The sequence below is a fragment of the Coenobita brevimanus genome, chromosome 26, assembly GCF_032717465.1.
Source record: "Coenobita brevimanus isolate Jiangsu-jjx chromosome 26, ASM3271746v2, whole genome shotgun sequence".
Classification (NCBI taxonomy): Eukaryota; Metazoa; Arthropoda; class Malacostraca; order Decapoda; family Coenobitidae; genus Coenobita; species Coenobita brevimanus.
In genome coordinates this window covers 42,342,406-42,359,670 of record NC_136979.1, presented here as the reverse complement: position 1 = coordinate 42,359,670, position 17,265 = coordinate 42,342,406, and the positions used below count along the sequence as shown (strand labels likewise).

General features: G+C 44.5%; 1 protein-coding gene across 1 annotated transcript in view; it reads right to left on the bottom strand.

Moving 5' to 3' along the window:
• Positions 1–3,389: 3,389 nt before the first annotated feature.
• The window catches only part of Dbx (homeobox protein Dbx), a 34,790-nt gene continuing 20,914 nt past the window's right edge, over positions 3,390–17,265 (bottom strand). Inside the window, 6 exon segments of the mRNA XM_080268078.1 lie at positions 3,390–3,604; positions 3,712–3,770; positions 3,901–4,112; positions 14,590–14,665; positions 15,269–15,419; positions 16,556–16,669. Coding sequence (XP_080124204.1) covers positions 3,390–3,604; positions 3,712–3,770; positions 3,901–4,112; positions 14,590–14,665; positions 15,269–15,419; positions 16,556–16,669 — 827 coding nt within the window.

Here is a 17,265-nt window from a genome sequence, read left to right as displayed (position 1 = left end):
TGTCGATAAAACAAAGCTTCGATTCTTTAAACCAATCCTTTTTCAACATCACACATTAAGCGATACACTCTTCAACACTGCAAGTAAACATTGTAGCACTGCAGCTTCAACAACCCTGCTATAACGCTAGCCAAGTATACTACTGCTTCAGCCTGGTATAGTGGTGTGTTCAGCCAGCTTCGATATACCGCTACACATTTTCCACCCGTTTTTAAACATGGAAAATTTAACCCTTCGAGGAGTGGAGATTTCCTTAGGCAGAATTAAATCGTCTGGCGCCAATTAAAATAACCCGTCATTTTGCGACACCGATCCCGTAGATGTTAAGTAAATTATTTTAACTCCAGATTAACGTGGTCTGTGGCAGAATTGATCAGGGTTGATTGCTCCTTTTCCGTATCTACAATCAGGTTCTTGTGTTTTCCTCCTGTGCAGAAAAACCCAAACAGTTCCTTTTAACACAGCGAAAGTGTGCAGTTTTTATATATTTATATTTATTTGTATATTTCAGGAAAGTAAACCAACTCTACACGACTAGTTTGGCCTTGTAAATGTAAGCTCGGTATCGCCATACAGTGTTTCATTCGTGCCACCGCCAGACCATTACATACAATTTTAGAAAAGATCATGTGTGTTAATGGGGGATGTGCAGTACCCATTAACTCTTTAAGTACCATCAGGTCTTCTGTAATTTATTCTTCCTATCGCCAAACATTTTATTTAGCCCTGGAGTGACGCCTGTGACTGTGCTTATTCCAGATTTTATTTATTTATTTATTTTGCAGCGATTAACCCCTTCAATTCAGTGCCAGTATTATTTCTCCTGCCAGATAATGTCCTCGTTTTGGGACAGTGTGTAGTGGTGAAGGAGTTACGGTTAATTTCCATGAACCCCGTCAGCATGAGAGGCCTCAGTTAAGTCATGTGATATTGTTTAGTCCTAGCGAGGATAGAACTTAAAAAAAGGGATACTGAATGGATTAAATTAACTTTTAACTGTTGTACAGTAATTAAAGTATTCTTAAATTCTAATTTCAATAAAGTCATTTTAGCAGTACCGAATCAATAAATTTAAAGTAATGCAAATACTCCTATTTTAGTACTGCAGTATAATTTAGTCAATTTATCATTATAAATTAACTAATTCTTTATCATTTCAGAATTATTGTCTTACCATTCAAAATCAAGAAATTTTAACATAACTGAATAATGTAACTTTACGACGTCCGTGGCAACGAATGGGTTAAGGAACCATAAATAATAGGTATTTTTTTTTTCCCCATCAAAATTAGTGCCCCACACATAGCACTCTGTAGCACCCATCCCACCGTACCATAAAATATTAGGTCACGCCAGCACTGACTCCGCAACACCACTGTTCCATGGATATTTTACTTTGATATTGCTGTCTCAGTTTGCAGCGAGTCGAATAATCACCTGGTAGACTTGCCTTAGTATTACGTTGCCTCGTAGCTTGTATTTTCCATTTTGTCCCCTCCAGTACAAATTTATTCATCACACATTGGCATTCTTTTTGCGTGCCAATTGTTGCCAAAGTTGCATCCTGTTATTTCCCACTTTTTATGAAATTATGGTGATGAAGTAGTGCATAGCAATTTATTACACCCCCGCCTGCCATTAAACACACAAACACCCGCCATAACACCCACCCGACACACACCCCGCTCTGCGCTGCCTGAATTTGCGATCAGAGGGGTTAGGATGTTAGGCTAATTGAAGGATAGATCGAGGGGTAGATGACCGGCCTACGTCTATGGTGGCACTGTATGATCCCAAAGCCGCCAGTCGCCTCTTGAGTGGAATTGAGTTCTTCACATCGAAAACCGTAGCATCTATTGTACTAATGGAAGAAAATGAGCTTAATTTTGACCAGCCCTGACCTCTCTCTCTTTCTCTCTCTCTCTCTCTCTCTCTCTCTCTCTCACACACACACACACACACACACACACACACACACACACACACACACACACACACACACACACACACACACACACACACACACACACGGAGTACTGTTAATGTATGTTACAGTAATGGGGAATAACACTTTAAAGGGGGCACGTTCATAGGCCTTCACTATGTACATTATTAAGGACCCTGCTTCGAATGTGTGTGTGTGTGTGTGTGTGTGTGTGTGTGTGTGTGTGTGTGTGTGTGTGTGTGTGTGTGTGTGTGTGGTTGTACTTAAGCTTGCGTGTAGGAGTGCGTGTGTTAGCATGGAATTTATATACATAAGTGTGTATGGGTAGGATGATATTTGTGTGTGTGTGTGCATACCGGGCATGTATGTATGTACTGTGTATACTGAAATTCTTTAGCGTGTACATGTAATAAGTACATGAACCTGACGTAGGGAATGACCTGACCTCAGAAAGTACATAAAAAAGGGGTCACCTCAAAATCAGCCTTAAAGTTTAGGGTCACCCAATGAAAATCACCTATGTACACTTGCTCACTCTCTCACTTTAACTTGATCACTCGCTTTTGCATTTCGTTGTCCCTTCTTCACTCTTGTTTTATCTTAAGTCTGTTTTTAGTCATCGTGTTATTGTCTCTTATTTACACTTTATTTTCTTTTATATATTTTTGCCAATGTGGTTAAACTTCTCATTCTTTAATTATTTCATTTTTTCTTGCTCCGGAATCGTATTTCTTCTCCTTCCGTTGTATTTTTGTGTAATTTCCTGCAAAGTTTGTGTCTCTTCTGACACCGAGCATTTCCTGCGATATTTTGTGTGTTATTCTTTTTTCCTTTTTAGTATTTATATTCCTTATTCACTTCAGTTTTTTTTTCATTATTTTCACTCATATAATCATTTCCCTCCATACTCTGTTCCTTTCCTTTCGTCGTGTATTGATTGTTCATTTTTCCATAATTTTTGTTTGGTATACGTTTTCCTTTTTCATTTTTCATCTCAACTTTACATTTTCTTTTATCCCATTGCATTCTTTCATTCCGTTATTTTATTTATTTTTTTTATGCAACCCAGCGTTTGATCACCATTCTTCATTTTCAGTCTTTCTGTATTTTTCAGCCGTTCATTTGTCCTCTTCTTAATTTTTCCTTTTCCTCTAGAACCTCAGTCATTCCCATTCTCTTACTTTTTCCCACATTTTTCACCGTTTTCCCTGCCATCTTCCATATCTCACGTTTGTTTTCAGTTTCTTTTTATGTCTAACTTTCTCTGATTTATCACAGTTTTTCCATTTCTCGTTCTATATCTTTTGCCATATCGTCCTCAGTTGCTTTTATTTTCCTCTTTCAGAATCATTCGTCATTTTATATTTCTTAATCTTTCGTCCTCAGTCGTTTTTTTAAGCCGGTCGTTCCCATGGTTTTTCTGTTTTATTGGTTCATTTTGTCCTCAATCGTTCTCGCTGTCCTCGTTCGATCCCGCCAGTTCGTCCGTCACGTTAATGTCCTCGTCGGAATACTCGGCCTCGTGATCTCGAAACGCGGCTGCAGCGAGGCCGAACGAGACCGAGGCAGCCAAGGAAGTGAGATCCTTGATTTGGATCTTCGGGGGGAGAGTAGTGGAGGAGGGAGGAGGAAAGGGGTCCATCCTTCCTCCTGTTCCTCCACTTCTTCTCCCTTCAACTCCCTCCAACCCTCCTGCACCCAATCCCAGTCCTCTTGCGTCAATCCCTATCCCTCCCCTTCCCTCCATCCCTATCCCTCCCCTTCCCTCCATCCCTCCTCCTCCTCCTCCTCTCCCCTCCATTCCCTCCCCTATCCCTCCCCTTCCCTCCCCAAACTCAGCCTCCTCTGAATAATCCTCGTATCCATGGTGATGATGGTGGAGGTAAAGATCATCCTTATTTGACGAAGACGCAGAGGAAGATTGGGATCCAGGGGTAATGGAGGAGTTCGAAGACGGCTGAGAAGAGGAGGAGGAGGAAGAGGAAGAGGAAGACGTTGTGGAGCTAGGGATCTGGGTTCTGGCATCCATCTCGCCCACGTCTGAAAGGTCCGGGTTGGGGTTGTTCTTGGTGGGGAGGGTCTGCTCTCTGGTGCCGCCCGAGGCCAAGAGTTCTCGCTCTTTGGAGTTCCGCCACTTCATCCGCCTGTTTTGGAACCAGATTTTGACCTGTTTGGAGGAGAGACGGGTTAGCACGAGACAGACAGACAGACGCACAAGGTACATACAAACGCAGATCGAGAGAGAGAGAGAGACGCACAAGTACCTAAAAACCCATCGAGACAGAGGCGATCATGACGTCTCGGTTACAGGGAAAGCACAAGGCAATCGACTTTTCGAATCGTATGTGACAGAGAGAGAGAGAGAGAGAGAGAGAGAGAGAGAGAGAGAGAGAGAGATGAATATAAAATAAAGATTAGAACAATTTATCTTTTACTGCTATTATACTGATGAAGAATGTAATGATGATACCATCATCACCGCCTGAACTGCTTAATCTTCTCCAGCATAATCATCATCATCATCACCATCCTAATGACCATAACTACCCCACCTAGCAGAGGAGGGGGTAACGACCAGCCATCACCTCTTAACGACCCGTATTCAAGAGGCGATCATGACGACTCGTTAGCGCGATAAATTGGCTAGCGCTCGTTAAGTCCCTACCTGATTACGGCCAAGGACAAGGGAGGGAGGGAGGAAAAATTTGATATCTTGATTAAATGGGGTTAATTGAGGGATGATTGGTGTGGTCTGGTTGGTAGAGTAATGGGCTGCAGATCGTAAGGTTGCGAGTTCGATCCTGACAGTGGAATTCATTAAGATCTGGGGAAAAAATATGGGAGAGAAAGAGAGTGAGTTGGAACTTTTTTTTTCTAGCACTTCACTACGATAACGTCATTCGTATATTAATCTTTGCTATTCCCAGACGATTTTCTTCAAGCTGGGAGAGGCTTTTGAGCTGGAGGGGTTAAATGTCGGCTTCTGTTATCCCTGCAGGAAGAGAGGGCATGTGCAAGGTGAAGAAAATCGTCTGGAGATAGCAAGAATTAACTAAAGGCATCGGATACAGAGAATGCGAAGTAAAGTATGACAATTATATACGGGATGAAGGTACCATTGACGACCAAAAAATGAGAGAGAGAGAGAGAGAGAGAGAGCGTTATGATCGTCGAATTTAAACTCGTAAAAACAATATGGCCGTTATATTCAAATTCGTAAAACCCGTACGACCATTATCATCGAAGTAAAAAAAATCGTTATGACCTATATTATGAAACTTATAAAAAAGGCTATAACCGTTATCAGATAAAAGAATGGTATAATAAATTGGAGGAAATATTATTGGAGTTATTTTCCGATTGTGTGATGCGATGGAGGATAGGGTGTCGTGGCAAGAGGGGTCGTTACTGAATAGGGACAGAAACGCTTGGGGGTCCTTTGGCGAGACCACTTCTCTTAGGATGCTGCGTCAGACAGACAGGCAGACAGACACATTTAGATAGATAGGTATATAGACAGGTGGATGGATGGATGGATAGGCAGACAAAAACATACACCCGTCACGTCGCACCTACCTACATAAATACATACATATTCTTATACAAACACGTATTCGTATTACTGATAAAGATAGATACGTTTGTTGGAAGATAGATAATCAAATTACAAAAAATCCCGATGAACGCCATATTGAAATTTTAAAAACTCGGGAAGACCGGTATAATCACATTTTTTAAAAAACGTTATGACCGTTATAATCGCTCCCTAACCCCCTCCCCCCCTCGTCCTCGACTCGTATTCAAAAATTCTCGTTGAAATAAGAATGTGAAAAAGTTGAGAGAGAGAGAGAGAGAGAGAGAGAGAGAGAGAGAGAGTCCATGATTGGGTGGTAAGAAGCGGGCGGGGTGAAATGGTGGATGTAACAAGGACGCTGATTGGTGGATGAAGTTGTAAGAGTGGCGGTGATTGGTGGCAGGTGGTGGAGAGAGAGAGAGAGAGAGAGAGAGAGAGAGAGAGAGGCGGGGGAAGAAGAGAAAGATCACGAAAGACAGAAACCATCAGGAAGAGAAAGAGGAGATGGTGAGAGAGAACGTGAATTACCGACCAAGAAGACAGGAGAGAGAGAGAGAGAGAGAGAGAGAGAGAGAGAAAACCAAAGACCAAGAGAGGGAGAATCAAGAACGACAGAGACTAAGAGACGAGTGGAATGGAAAATGGGAGAATCCAAGAGAAGAGGGGAAAGAGTGAGTACAGGAGAGAGAGAGAGAGAGAGAGAGAGAGAACTAGGATTGTGTGGGAAGTGTTGTAAGAGGGCGGCTGATTGGTGGATGAAGTTGTAAGGTTGGGTGTGATTGGTGGCAGGTGGCGGGGGTGATGGAGTGGGGCGTTAACGGGAGAAAGGCGTTATTATGACTGGGGGCCTGATTTATAGCGGGGGCAGGGGGAGAAGGAGGAAGTGAGAGTGGAGGAGGAGAGAAAGGAGGAGGAGGAGGAGGGGCGGATTGGGGGAGGAGGAATGAGAGGCGGAAGGAAGGGAAGAGAGGAGATGTGGTGAGATGGAAGGAAAGGAGGAATGAAGGAGAGAATGAGATTGAGAGGAAGATGAAGGAGGAAGTGAAACAGTAGAGGGGAAGGGGCAAGAGGGGAAGAAGCAGAGGAGAGGTACAGACGAAGGAAAAGGGGGAAATGAAGCAAGAGAGATTAGAGAGAAGAAAAGGAAAATGAGGAGGAGGAGGAAGAGAGGTAACTATGAAGTAGAAAGTAAGGAAAGAGCGGAAGGAGTCTGAGAGGAAAGATAGGAGTGTTACAAGGAGAAGTAAACTGAAAGCAGAAGACAAGAAAGGGAGGCAGCGAAAAAGAATAGGAAGAAGCGAAATAAATAAAGATCGGATGCGAGAGCGATAAAAAAAAGAAAAAGGGAAGACTGAGAAAATTGGAGAGAGAGAGAGAGAGAGAGAGAGAGAGGAGAGAGAGAGAGAGAGAGGAAAATTAGTTCATAAAAGAAAAAAAGATAGAACGAAATGGATGATGATGATGATGACGATGATGATGATGATGATGATGATGATGATGATGATGATGATGAGGAGGAGGAGGAGGAGGAGGAGGGGGAGAAGAAGCAGAAAGAGAAGATGGAAGAGGAGAAAGAAAGATAATAGGAAAAAGAAAAAAAAAGAAAGCAAAGGGAGGGCAACAAGAGGGTAAACGAAAGGAAGAGAAACAGAAGAGGAGGAAGCGAGAGAAATTGGAAGACGGAAATGAGAATGAGAGGTGCAGGAAAAATTGATTCCTGGAAGAGAAGGGAGGAAGTGAGGGTGAATCAAGGGAGGAAAGGAGGGAGAAAAAAGGAGATGGAGTGACTATTAAGGAGACAGAAAGGAGGGGAGGCAGGGAGGGAGGGAAGGAGGGTAGGGAAGAGAGAGAGAGAGAGAGAGAGAGAGTGAGAGAGAGGATAAGAAAGCGGATGTTAAAGGAGATAAGAAGGCAAGATAGCACTGAAAAGAGGCAAAGAAAGCACCATGGGAGTATAAAAAAGAAAAAGAAACGCTTAAAAAGACGAGGATAGTGTCGAGAGGAAATATAAGACAGTCAGACGCAGAACAAAGATGAAGAAAAGGAAAATTACAGATTGATGGGGAAGATAACAATATTTATAGAGGAAAAAGAGAATAAAGGAAGACACACAAAATAATAGAATTTAGGAGAAAGGAAACACAGATGAAACGAAAGATTTTAAGTAAGAAATGAAAGACGGAAGAGAGGAAAACAATAATGAACATGAAAAAGACGACACTGTGCCAGAATATATGGCTGAAGAATGAAAGGAAGATAGAGGAAAAAAGACCACAGGAGAAGGAATGAAGAATGAGATCACGAAAGAAAAAAAAAAGTGAAGACTGTAGAAGATGAAGCACGGAAGAAACTTAAGAGAAAAAGCAGTGATACAAACCAAGAAAAAGAAAATAAAAACCGCCATACTAAAGTACCAGAGTCTGGAAGGGCACGACGGCCATTTTGAACAAACTTGCCAACCCTTCCCTGCCACACTGTTCTGCCAAACCCCGCCTTAAATTACACAATAACCACAACAACGCGACTCTGCAGGTGTGTATGCGTGTTGTGCAGCATAGCCAACTGCTATTGCAGGCACCAACACCTGTGTCTGTATGTAATTGTGTAATTTGTTGGGGCTGGTGTGGGGGTTGTGTTGGCAGCCCTGCTCGAGGTAAATAAAGAGCCTTGCAATGGTGTTATGAGGCAAGTTGTGGCGGGAAGCTTGCTCTCTCTCTCTCTCTCTCTCTCTCTCTCTCTTTATAGTCCACCTCTTTCTCTGGATCCGATCCTTCCTTTAATGTACATTTTCTCTACCTTGTGATTCTCTTCACCCCTTCTCTATTTTTTTTTTTTTTTCATCTTTCCTTCACTGTCATCTCTCTCCTCTCTCACTCCCATCCCCATTTCTTTTTAATTCCCCCATCCCTAGTCCTTATTTTCTCCCTTCTTCCTCCCCTTCCCCTCACCCCCACCCCTTCTTCCCTTGTCCCTCAACTCCTCCCTCCTGTTCTATCATCCTCTCCCCTCCTCCCATTTCTCTTCACCCCCTCTTCCCCATCATTTCATCCTTTCTTTTTATCTCGCCCTTTTATAACCCTTCCACGCTCCCTTCCTCCCATTCTCTCTCTCTCTCTCTCTCCTCTTCCTCCTCCTGCTCTTCCTCCTCCTCCTCGTCACATGATCCCACTTCAAAATGGCGGAATGTTGAAATTGCATTGGCTGAGTCGAGAGAGAGAGAGAGAGAGAGAGAGAGAGAGGTAACTTTTTAGAAGGGAAGGAGGGAGATGGGCGGGAAGAGAAGTGAGTAGGAAGGAGATAGTGGGGTGGGGAGGTTAGAGGTGTAAGGAGAGAGATTATGATGAAGGGAAGATAAGGAAGGGGAGGGGAGGAGAGGAGACTCGAATTCTGAGTAGTGAAGAGAAGAGGATTGGCAGATAGAAAAGTTGACAAGACAGAAAAAAATAGAAGTGGATATGTAGATAATTTGATACATTTATATATGCCCTATTTCCTTCATCCCTTACTCCATTTCCTTCTCTCTCTCTCTCTCTCTCTCTCTCTCTCTCTCTCTCTCTCTCTCTCTCTCTTCCTTGTCCCTCCTGTCATTTATTCCTTCTTCCTGTTTCCTCTCTCCTTTCTACATCTCCTCTTTCCCTTTCTCTTCCTTTCCTCACTTGTTTTCCCGTCTTCTTCCTCCTCCTCCTTCCACTTCTTCCTTTATTCTTTCCATTCTTCTACTGCCCGTCCTTTACTACTCCTGTCTTCCTACCTTTCCTTCCTCCTTCGTTTCTTCCCCTCTCTATTCCTTTCTTTCACTCTCCTTTCCCAGTTTTTTCTTTCCTTCTCTCCTTTATTGCAATTCTCCCTTCCTTCCTTCCATCCTTCCCCTCCTCCTCCTCCTTCCCTGCTCAATAAGTAGGTGGAGGAAACATCTGTGTCCTGTACTAATGATCCCTCCCGCTGTTACACCCACATCCACACCCCACCCACATCCACACCCCACCCACATCCGCACCCCACCCACATCCGCACCCCACCCACATCCGCACCCCACCCACATCCACATCCACACCCCACCCACATCCACATCCACACCCCACCCACATCCACATCCACACCCACATCCACACCCCACCCACATCCACATCCACACCCCACCCACATCCACATCCACACCCCACCCACATCCACATCCACACCCTACCCACATCCACATCCCACCCACATCCACACCCACAGCACCCACATCCACATCCACACCCTACCCACATCCACATCCACACCCACACCCTACCCACATCCACACCCACAGCACCCACATCCACACCCACAGCACCCACATCCACATCCCACCCACATCTACACCCCACCCACATCCACACCCCACCCACACCCACAGCACCCACATCCACATCCCACCCAAATCCACACTCTGCCCAGATCCACACCCCACCCACACCCCACCCACAGCCACGCCCCACCCACATCCACACCCCACCCACATCCACGCCCGACCCAGATCCAAACCCCACCCACACCCACAGCACCCACATCCACATCCCACACACATCCACACCCCACCCACATCCACACCCCACCCACACCCACAGCACCCACATCCACATCCCACCCACATCCACACCCCACCCACATCCACACCCCACCCACATCCACACCCCACCCACATCCACATCCACATCCCACCCACATCCACATCCCACCCACATCCACATCCCACCCACATCCCACCCACATCCACATCCACATCCCACCCACATCCCATCCCACCCACATCCACATCCCACCCACATCCACACCCCACCCCTCTCACACTCTACCCACACCCACACATTCCACCCACACCCCACTCACATATCCACATCCACACGTGACCTCCACCCACATTCACAGCCATATCTACACCTACATCCACATCTACACCATCACCTACACCCACACCTATGTCCACACTCACACTCACATCTACGCCCACACTCACACCCACATCTACGCCCACACTCAAACCCACATCTACACCCACACTTACACCCACATCTACGCCCACACTCACATCCATACCTACACCCACACCGACACCCACAATCACACCCACAATCACACCCACATCCACACCCACACCAACACTAACACCCAGACCCAGACCCACACTTACTCGGGATCCACCACATCCTCACCCACACCTCCACCGACACCCACATCACCACACCCACACCAACACCAGACTCACATCTACACCTGTATCCACCACATCCCCACCCATACCCCCACCCACACCCACATCAACACCCAGACCCACACCCACACCTGTATCCACCACATCCCCACCCACACCCACTCACTCCCACCCACACCCACTCACTCCCACCCACACCCACTCACTCCCACCCACACCCACTCACTCCCACCCACATTCACACCGACACCCACACTTACACCCACACACCACACATCATCATTAACTCCATCTCACCAACATACAAACCCATGTACACAAGCGCACACACGCACACGTCTTAATCAATACACAACACTAATACACAGACGCACACGGACAGACACGAGAGAGGGCGGACACACACACACACACACACACACACACACACACACACACACACACACACACACACACACACACAACCCAATAAAACCGCACGATATCTTGTTCTGAGAGAGAGAGAGAGAGAGAGAGAGAGAGAGCAGCGAACAACGAATCCAAAAACATTAACAGCCAATGTCATTATTTTTTCGCTGCGGATAGGGGCCCGAGGCTAGGCTTCCTCAGTCCGATCTATTTTTTGTCTCAAGAAACCAGTAACATTATTATTATTATTATTATTATTATTATTATTATTATTATTATTATGTTATCGGTGTTATTGTTACTGTAAGTAGTAGTACGGTAGTAGTAGTAGTAGTAGTAGTAGTAGTAGTAGTAGTAGTAGAGAGTATATTATTGGTATTATCATCATCATCATTGCAACTTCCAGATGATTTTCCACAGCTTAGAGAAGGCCACTTGTAATGAAGGGGTACGTGAAGGCTATATCTCCTGGGCAGAAGAAAAGTGACAGGAGATAGCCAGAGTGAAATGGAAGTCCTGGGGCTGAAGGGGTGAAGGGTAGGAGACCAGCCTATTTCCCTGGCAGCGTTTTACGTAGGAGGAGTCCATGAAATCATCTCCAGGTTGTTGGAATCATTGCGCTTATGGCTTGGGGAGAAGACGGCCAGATTGCGGCAGATGAGAAGCTTGTCAAATTTCTATGTCCGGATTCGTTTGGGGAGGGGAGTGTCGAAAATAGTCAGCCCCCCCCCCCCTCTCTCTCTCTCATGTGTTCGACTCTGGAGATGGCCTGTACAACCCGCTTACTAAGACCTACATGTCAGACACCTTCACATATCACTACTTAGATGCTTATACCCACAGTCCATTTACCGGGGATTTATTTTCGACATGGTGAGTGTGAAAATTAAATCACACTTCTTTGCTCTAGCGTTGGATCGAACTCGCGTCCATTCAAACAGCAGAATACCTTTCCTAACCACTTGATCACCTCTTACCCCATTTGCCTCCTCTCCCCCCCAAAAAAAAAAAAAAAAAAAAAAAATTACAGTTTGTTGAATATTAAATCCATCGGAGAGTCAGAGGGAGTTGTCGGGTTCCGGAAGAGAGAGAGAGAGAGAGAGAGAGAGAGAGAGAGAGAGAGAGAGAGAGATTACGAGGCCCTAAAATAAAGTGAGCCAGAAAAACGGTTAAGAAATCCACAGGTAGTATACAACTGAAGGGAGAAAAAAGAAAGAAAGATTGGGAGAGAAAGGAAAATGAGAAAGAAAAAGATAGACGAGGAAAGAGAATAAATGGAGAAAGAAAAAAATAGTATGCAAAAAGAATGAAAGCAAAAATGAAAGAAAATCGTTAAAACAGAGTAAGCAAATGAATAAATAAAGTCAAAAAAAGGAAGAAGGAAAAAAAATGAAAAAAGAAAAGAGAGTAGTATGGGAAGGGAAACAAAGAAAAAAAAACAACGAAAAAGAAAGGAAGAAAGAAAAAAGGACAAAGAAAAAGAATGCAAGACAGAAAGGAGGAAGAAAAATCGTCAAAATAAACAAGAAAACGAATAAACAAAACAGGCTAAGAAAAGAGAGAGCTCCTGAAAGTTGGTCTATTATTTAAGAAGGCTCAACAGGTCTTAATTCCCTTCTCCTTGAGCAGACCCCAACCAGCCCGCCTTTCTTTCTCCCCTCGTGTTTACATATTTGGGGTTTGTTTTCCAGGCCGTAAGGACAATAGGCTTTAGGTCTGAATTACGCCTAGGATGCAAAGGAAGACTGGTTCATCATCATCATCATCATCATCATCATCAGAGGGTTGAAGTGGGATTAAGAGAGATGGAAATATGCAGTGCGAAAATAAAACTACATAACAGCGTCTCCAGTTAAATATGTCACAAATATCATCTACACACCATCCAGCTCTTAGAAATTCTTGCATCACGTCAGAGTACAGAATTGCACGCACACACACACACACACACACACACACACACACACACACACACACACACACACACACACACACACACACACACACACACACACACACACGCTGGTGCAGTGGTAACACTCTCGCTTGCCAACTGGTGGACGAGAGTTCGCGCCTCGCTCAGGTTGCGAAAAAGTTTCACTGACGAAGTGGGTGGTTACTGTCCCCCTAGAGCAAGGAGACGGGTGTGTGCGTGTGCCCTTAGATCGGACTATATGAGCTCTCAGCTCCCTTCCGGGAGGGTAAAAGCTGACAATCACGACCATCAAGTGATCCTGACCGACCCGGACCCGGTGAATTAAAATTACACACACACACACACACACACACACACACACACACACACACTGTAGGGTAGAAATTCCATCGACTTTGAAGTTCAAAAGAGAAACACAGCCTTTGGTCTATTCTCCGTGGTTCCTCTTCCTTAGCGATTTATTTTTGGATATGGCTGGTTAATATGCTTGCGTATGTTATTCGTTATTTATGTAGAGTATGGCGATATTGGAGGGACTTGTGCAACACGAAGAGGACAGTAAGGTGTAATAAGCAACATAAATCGCTTAGGGAAAGGTGTTGGTTAGCTTCCACAACCAACGAGAGTACCAGCTGTTATCATGGGCATCTTCATGCATACTTCAATCACTGCTTTAGATCCGTTATCAATACCTAAGCTTTGTCAGTTTTCATACCTCGCATTTTCACACACACATTTGCGATATCCAGTTACCTTCTCGGCCTGCCACGCATCCGTCCACCTTCAGATTCACTCCTTTACATTTTCCAGTGTCCTTTTAAAATCTTTCCCGCCATATGTCCATACCATCAGAACACACACTTCTCTACCCTATCATCAGCAGTCTCCCGTACCCCGGATCCTTCACGAATCTTGTTTTTCATATCCTATCCAGCCCAAGTAGTGAAAAAAATGCGATGGATAGATTGAAAAATATACTGGAACGAACGACGCAATTTGATCAGACTAATGTTTGGGTAATACATAGCCTGGAAAGAAATGAAGGAGTGTAGCTAAGTGAGGATTAGTGAAAGGACATAAACTAGAAGGCTTAGATGGAACGGAGGACACCAGTTAAACCATGAAAAGGTAGAAGAGTATTATGCACTAGATCTGTTATGGATGGAGTGACAGACTGTGGTTAATTGGTCATGTTAGTGGAATGTGGACTAGGGTGGAATGGATGGCTGCTGGCGGGTCAGATTAAATAGGAGAATGCGTAGACTGGATGTGTGCGTGAGGCTGAACAGTTGGAGTTTAGCCATTATTATGCTCACTCATTTTTTTACACCAGTGAACTTTCAGGGGAGAGAGAGAGAGAGAGAGAGAGAGAGAGAGAGAGAGAGAGATCCTAAAAATTCTTGCTGTGTCATTTCTCTGATGATGATGATGAAATACCGTACCCATTTAATCACACGTCGTACACCTCACGGGAAAACTTTACCAGTGAAATGAGATAATAATGATGATGATGATGTTCGATGGCTTTAATAATGTAACTACTTAGATACCTGTGAGTCCTTGAGGCCCAGCTTCTCGGCCAGCTTCTTCCTGTCCGGCTTACTGATGTACTTTTGCACCTGGAACCTGTAAGAAAGTATTCATTAGCGATCTTAGCAAATTTTGGTAATAAACATGTATTCTCAGCTGTGCATTATTAGCTGAAATAGTTTTACGTGTTCATGTTTCTTTATAATATCTACACTGGTTTGGCTGCTGAAGATGAAGGATTAAGAAATTGAACACAACTTAAAATAATAATAATAATAATAATCTCGTGGTGATCAGGTTAATGAAGTCTACAGGTAAAACCTCCAGTTTCAGGAAGTCTCTCCTAAGCTGAATAAAATCGTCCGGAGGTAGGCATTTTAAAAAGATATAATTTGCTTTCTTGGGCTGGAGGGGATAAGCCAGAGTGAATCACAGGGTGGCCCATAAATAGCGCTCCACAAGAAACTCACGTGACGGTATCTTGTGTGTTGCGGGGACTGCTTGGCTAGTGTGGGCGTGGTTGTGGGAATAGGAAACGCACAGAACCGCAGGGTAGGTACTGATAACACTGACAGCCGTCCCCACAACACACGAGTACTGCCCAGCGGAGTGGAGTGGAGCGTTATATATGGATCGCCCTGTAGCAAATACGTCTCCAGTTTCAAAGGTTTAAGTTCAAGGGTAGTCTGAATACTGCACCTGTCTTCGAGGCCCTTTCGCTGGTAGTCGCTGAACACCGCCCGCCGCAGCATGCCCCTCCTCGGCTTTCCCCTCACGCCCACGCCCATCGCAGCCCACGGGAAGCTGCTAGGTAAGGGGACGCCGCCCATACCACCCACGCTACCGTAGACTGGGAGTGGGTGGGGGATAGATTGGTGGGTAGAATGGTAAACTGGGTTGTTAGAGATGGATGTGTGATGGTTAGGTGGTCAGAACTCGTTTTTCATAACAAGGTATTGGAGATGGACAGGGTATTGGTGTGATGGCTATAGAGCTGCCTGGTGACACAAACGTCCCTCACCTCCCTCTCTCTTCCCCAAAACGAGGACGGTGGGCTGCAGGAGAGGGACAGCTTCAGCCTGCAGTCCACTGAGTTCACATTCAGATGAACCTGGCGCTACAACTGCTACTACTACTACTACTTCCTAACATAAATAATATCATCTAATGGAATAATTAATGACAGATGGCGTCGTCGCATTGAAGGGGTTAAAGGTAGAATGGGTGATTAACGAAGTACTGTAATTTGAATGCTAAATTAAGTAACTGAGTTAATTTAAGTGGAGGAAAAATATGAAGGAAGCTAAGCAAGTAGATACAACAATTTGAATTTGAATGCTAAACTGAGTAACAAGGATCTGATGAAAGGAAATTTTAAAAGGAAAGTAAGTGAAGATTTTTGAAAGTAAGTAGGTACAACAGTTTTAATTTCAACGCAAAACTGAGTTACTATGAGGTAATTAGAGTCGAGGAAAATTTTAAAGGAAAGTAAGCAATTGGGTACAACAATTTCCCCTCCCCCTGAATAGCTCCGTGATTCCTAGGTTATGGTGGGTTAATGGCAGTTGTTAATGGGGCCAGGGCTATTAATGGGTAGTTATAGAGACAATTAGGGTGTAACGGTAGGGTGAGGCAGGGTAATGGGCGATAATGGTTGGAAGTGGTGTGCAGTTGATTACCATTTGTTTTGGAATTATTGGTTATTTCATTTATTAGTACTTGGATTTATTGTTTATTGTACTGCCTTTTAACGCCCATTTCATTTTTAATTATTTATACATAATATCCGTGTGTCTGGGTGTCTGTGTATGTTTGTCTATTTATCTGTGTCTGTATATCTGTCTGTCTTTGTCTGTGTCTGTCTGGGTGGCTGACTGTATCTATCTATTTCTGTCTGTCTATCTGTGTATCTGTATCAAGTTGTTTTGTACTTTTCTGTGTACTTAATCCGACTCCTTCGTGCTGTATGTGCTGCTGTGTACTCACCATTCAGGTAGGGCGGTCTGCATGAGAGGAGTGGTTGCAGGGGGGAGTGCAGGATGGGTCTGGGTCTGGCGAGGGGTGGTAGGGGGCCTCGCTCCCCCCCTCCACCCACACACTCTGCAAGGTAAAGAGGCAGGAACACTAGTTACGTAAAGACAGTACTCAACATCGCCGGCACAGAAACTTAGCTATGTTGCGTGTTTAAGGGAGAGTGACATCCTTAATCCACTCTTTCACGCATGCTATCAAAGTACAGACCGGGACGGATACTTGTAACACCGATTACTTAAAGACAGCACTCAGCATCGCCAGTATGGAAACTTAAGGGAGAGTGATAGCCAAGGTCCACTCTTTCACCCATGCCGGCAGTGTAAGAATCAAGAAGTGGTGTCAGTGGTAAAAGCAGCCGTGTCAGTAGGAGTATATGATGGAGGTACAGTCGTAGTCGAAAGTTGTGTCACAAGTCAGTTACAGTGGTGGCATGTAACTCCTGCCATCACTGACTTCCTCCACTGTAAACTCACTGGCGCCGCTTTATGCTCCGCCTGTACATTAAAGGCATCAGTAAACATCGAGGGTACGGAAACAGGTCATGTGTTGGTATTATGTCGAACAGAAATCCCCCAAGAGTATACAAATTTTGTGAAATATCTATCCGTACTTGTAAACATCAGGTGGGAGTGAAATATCTGTTGGGGTAAATCCTTCAGTTA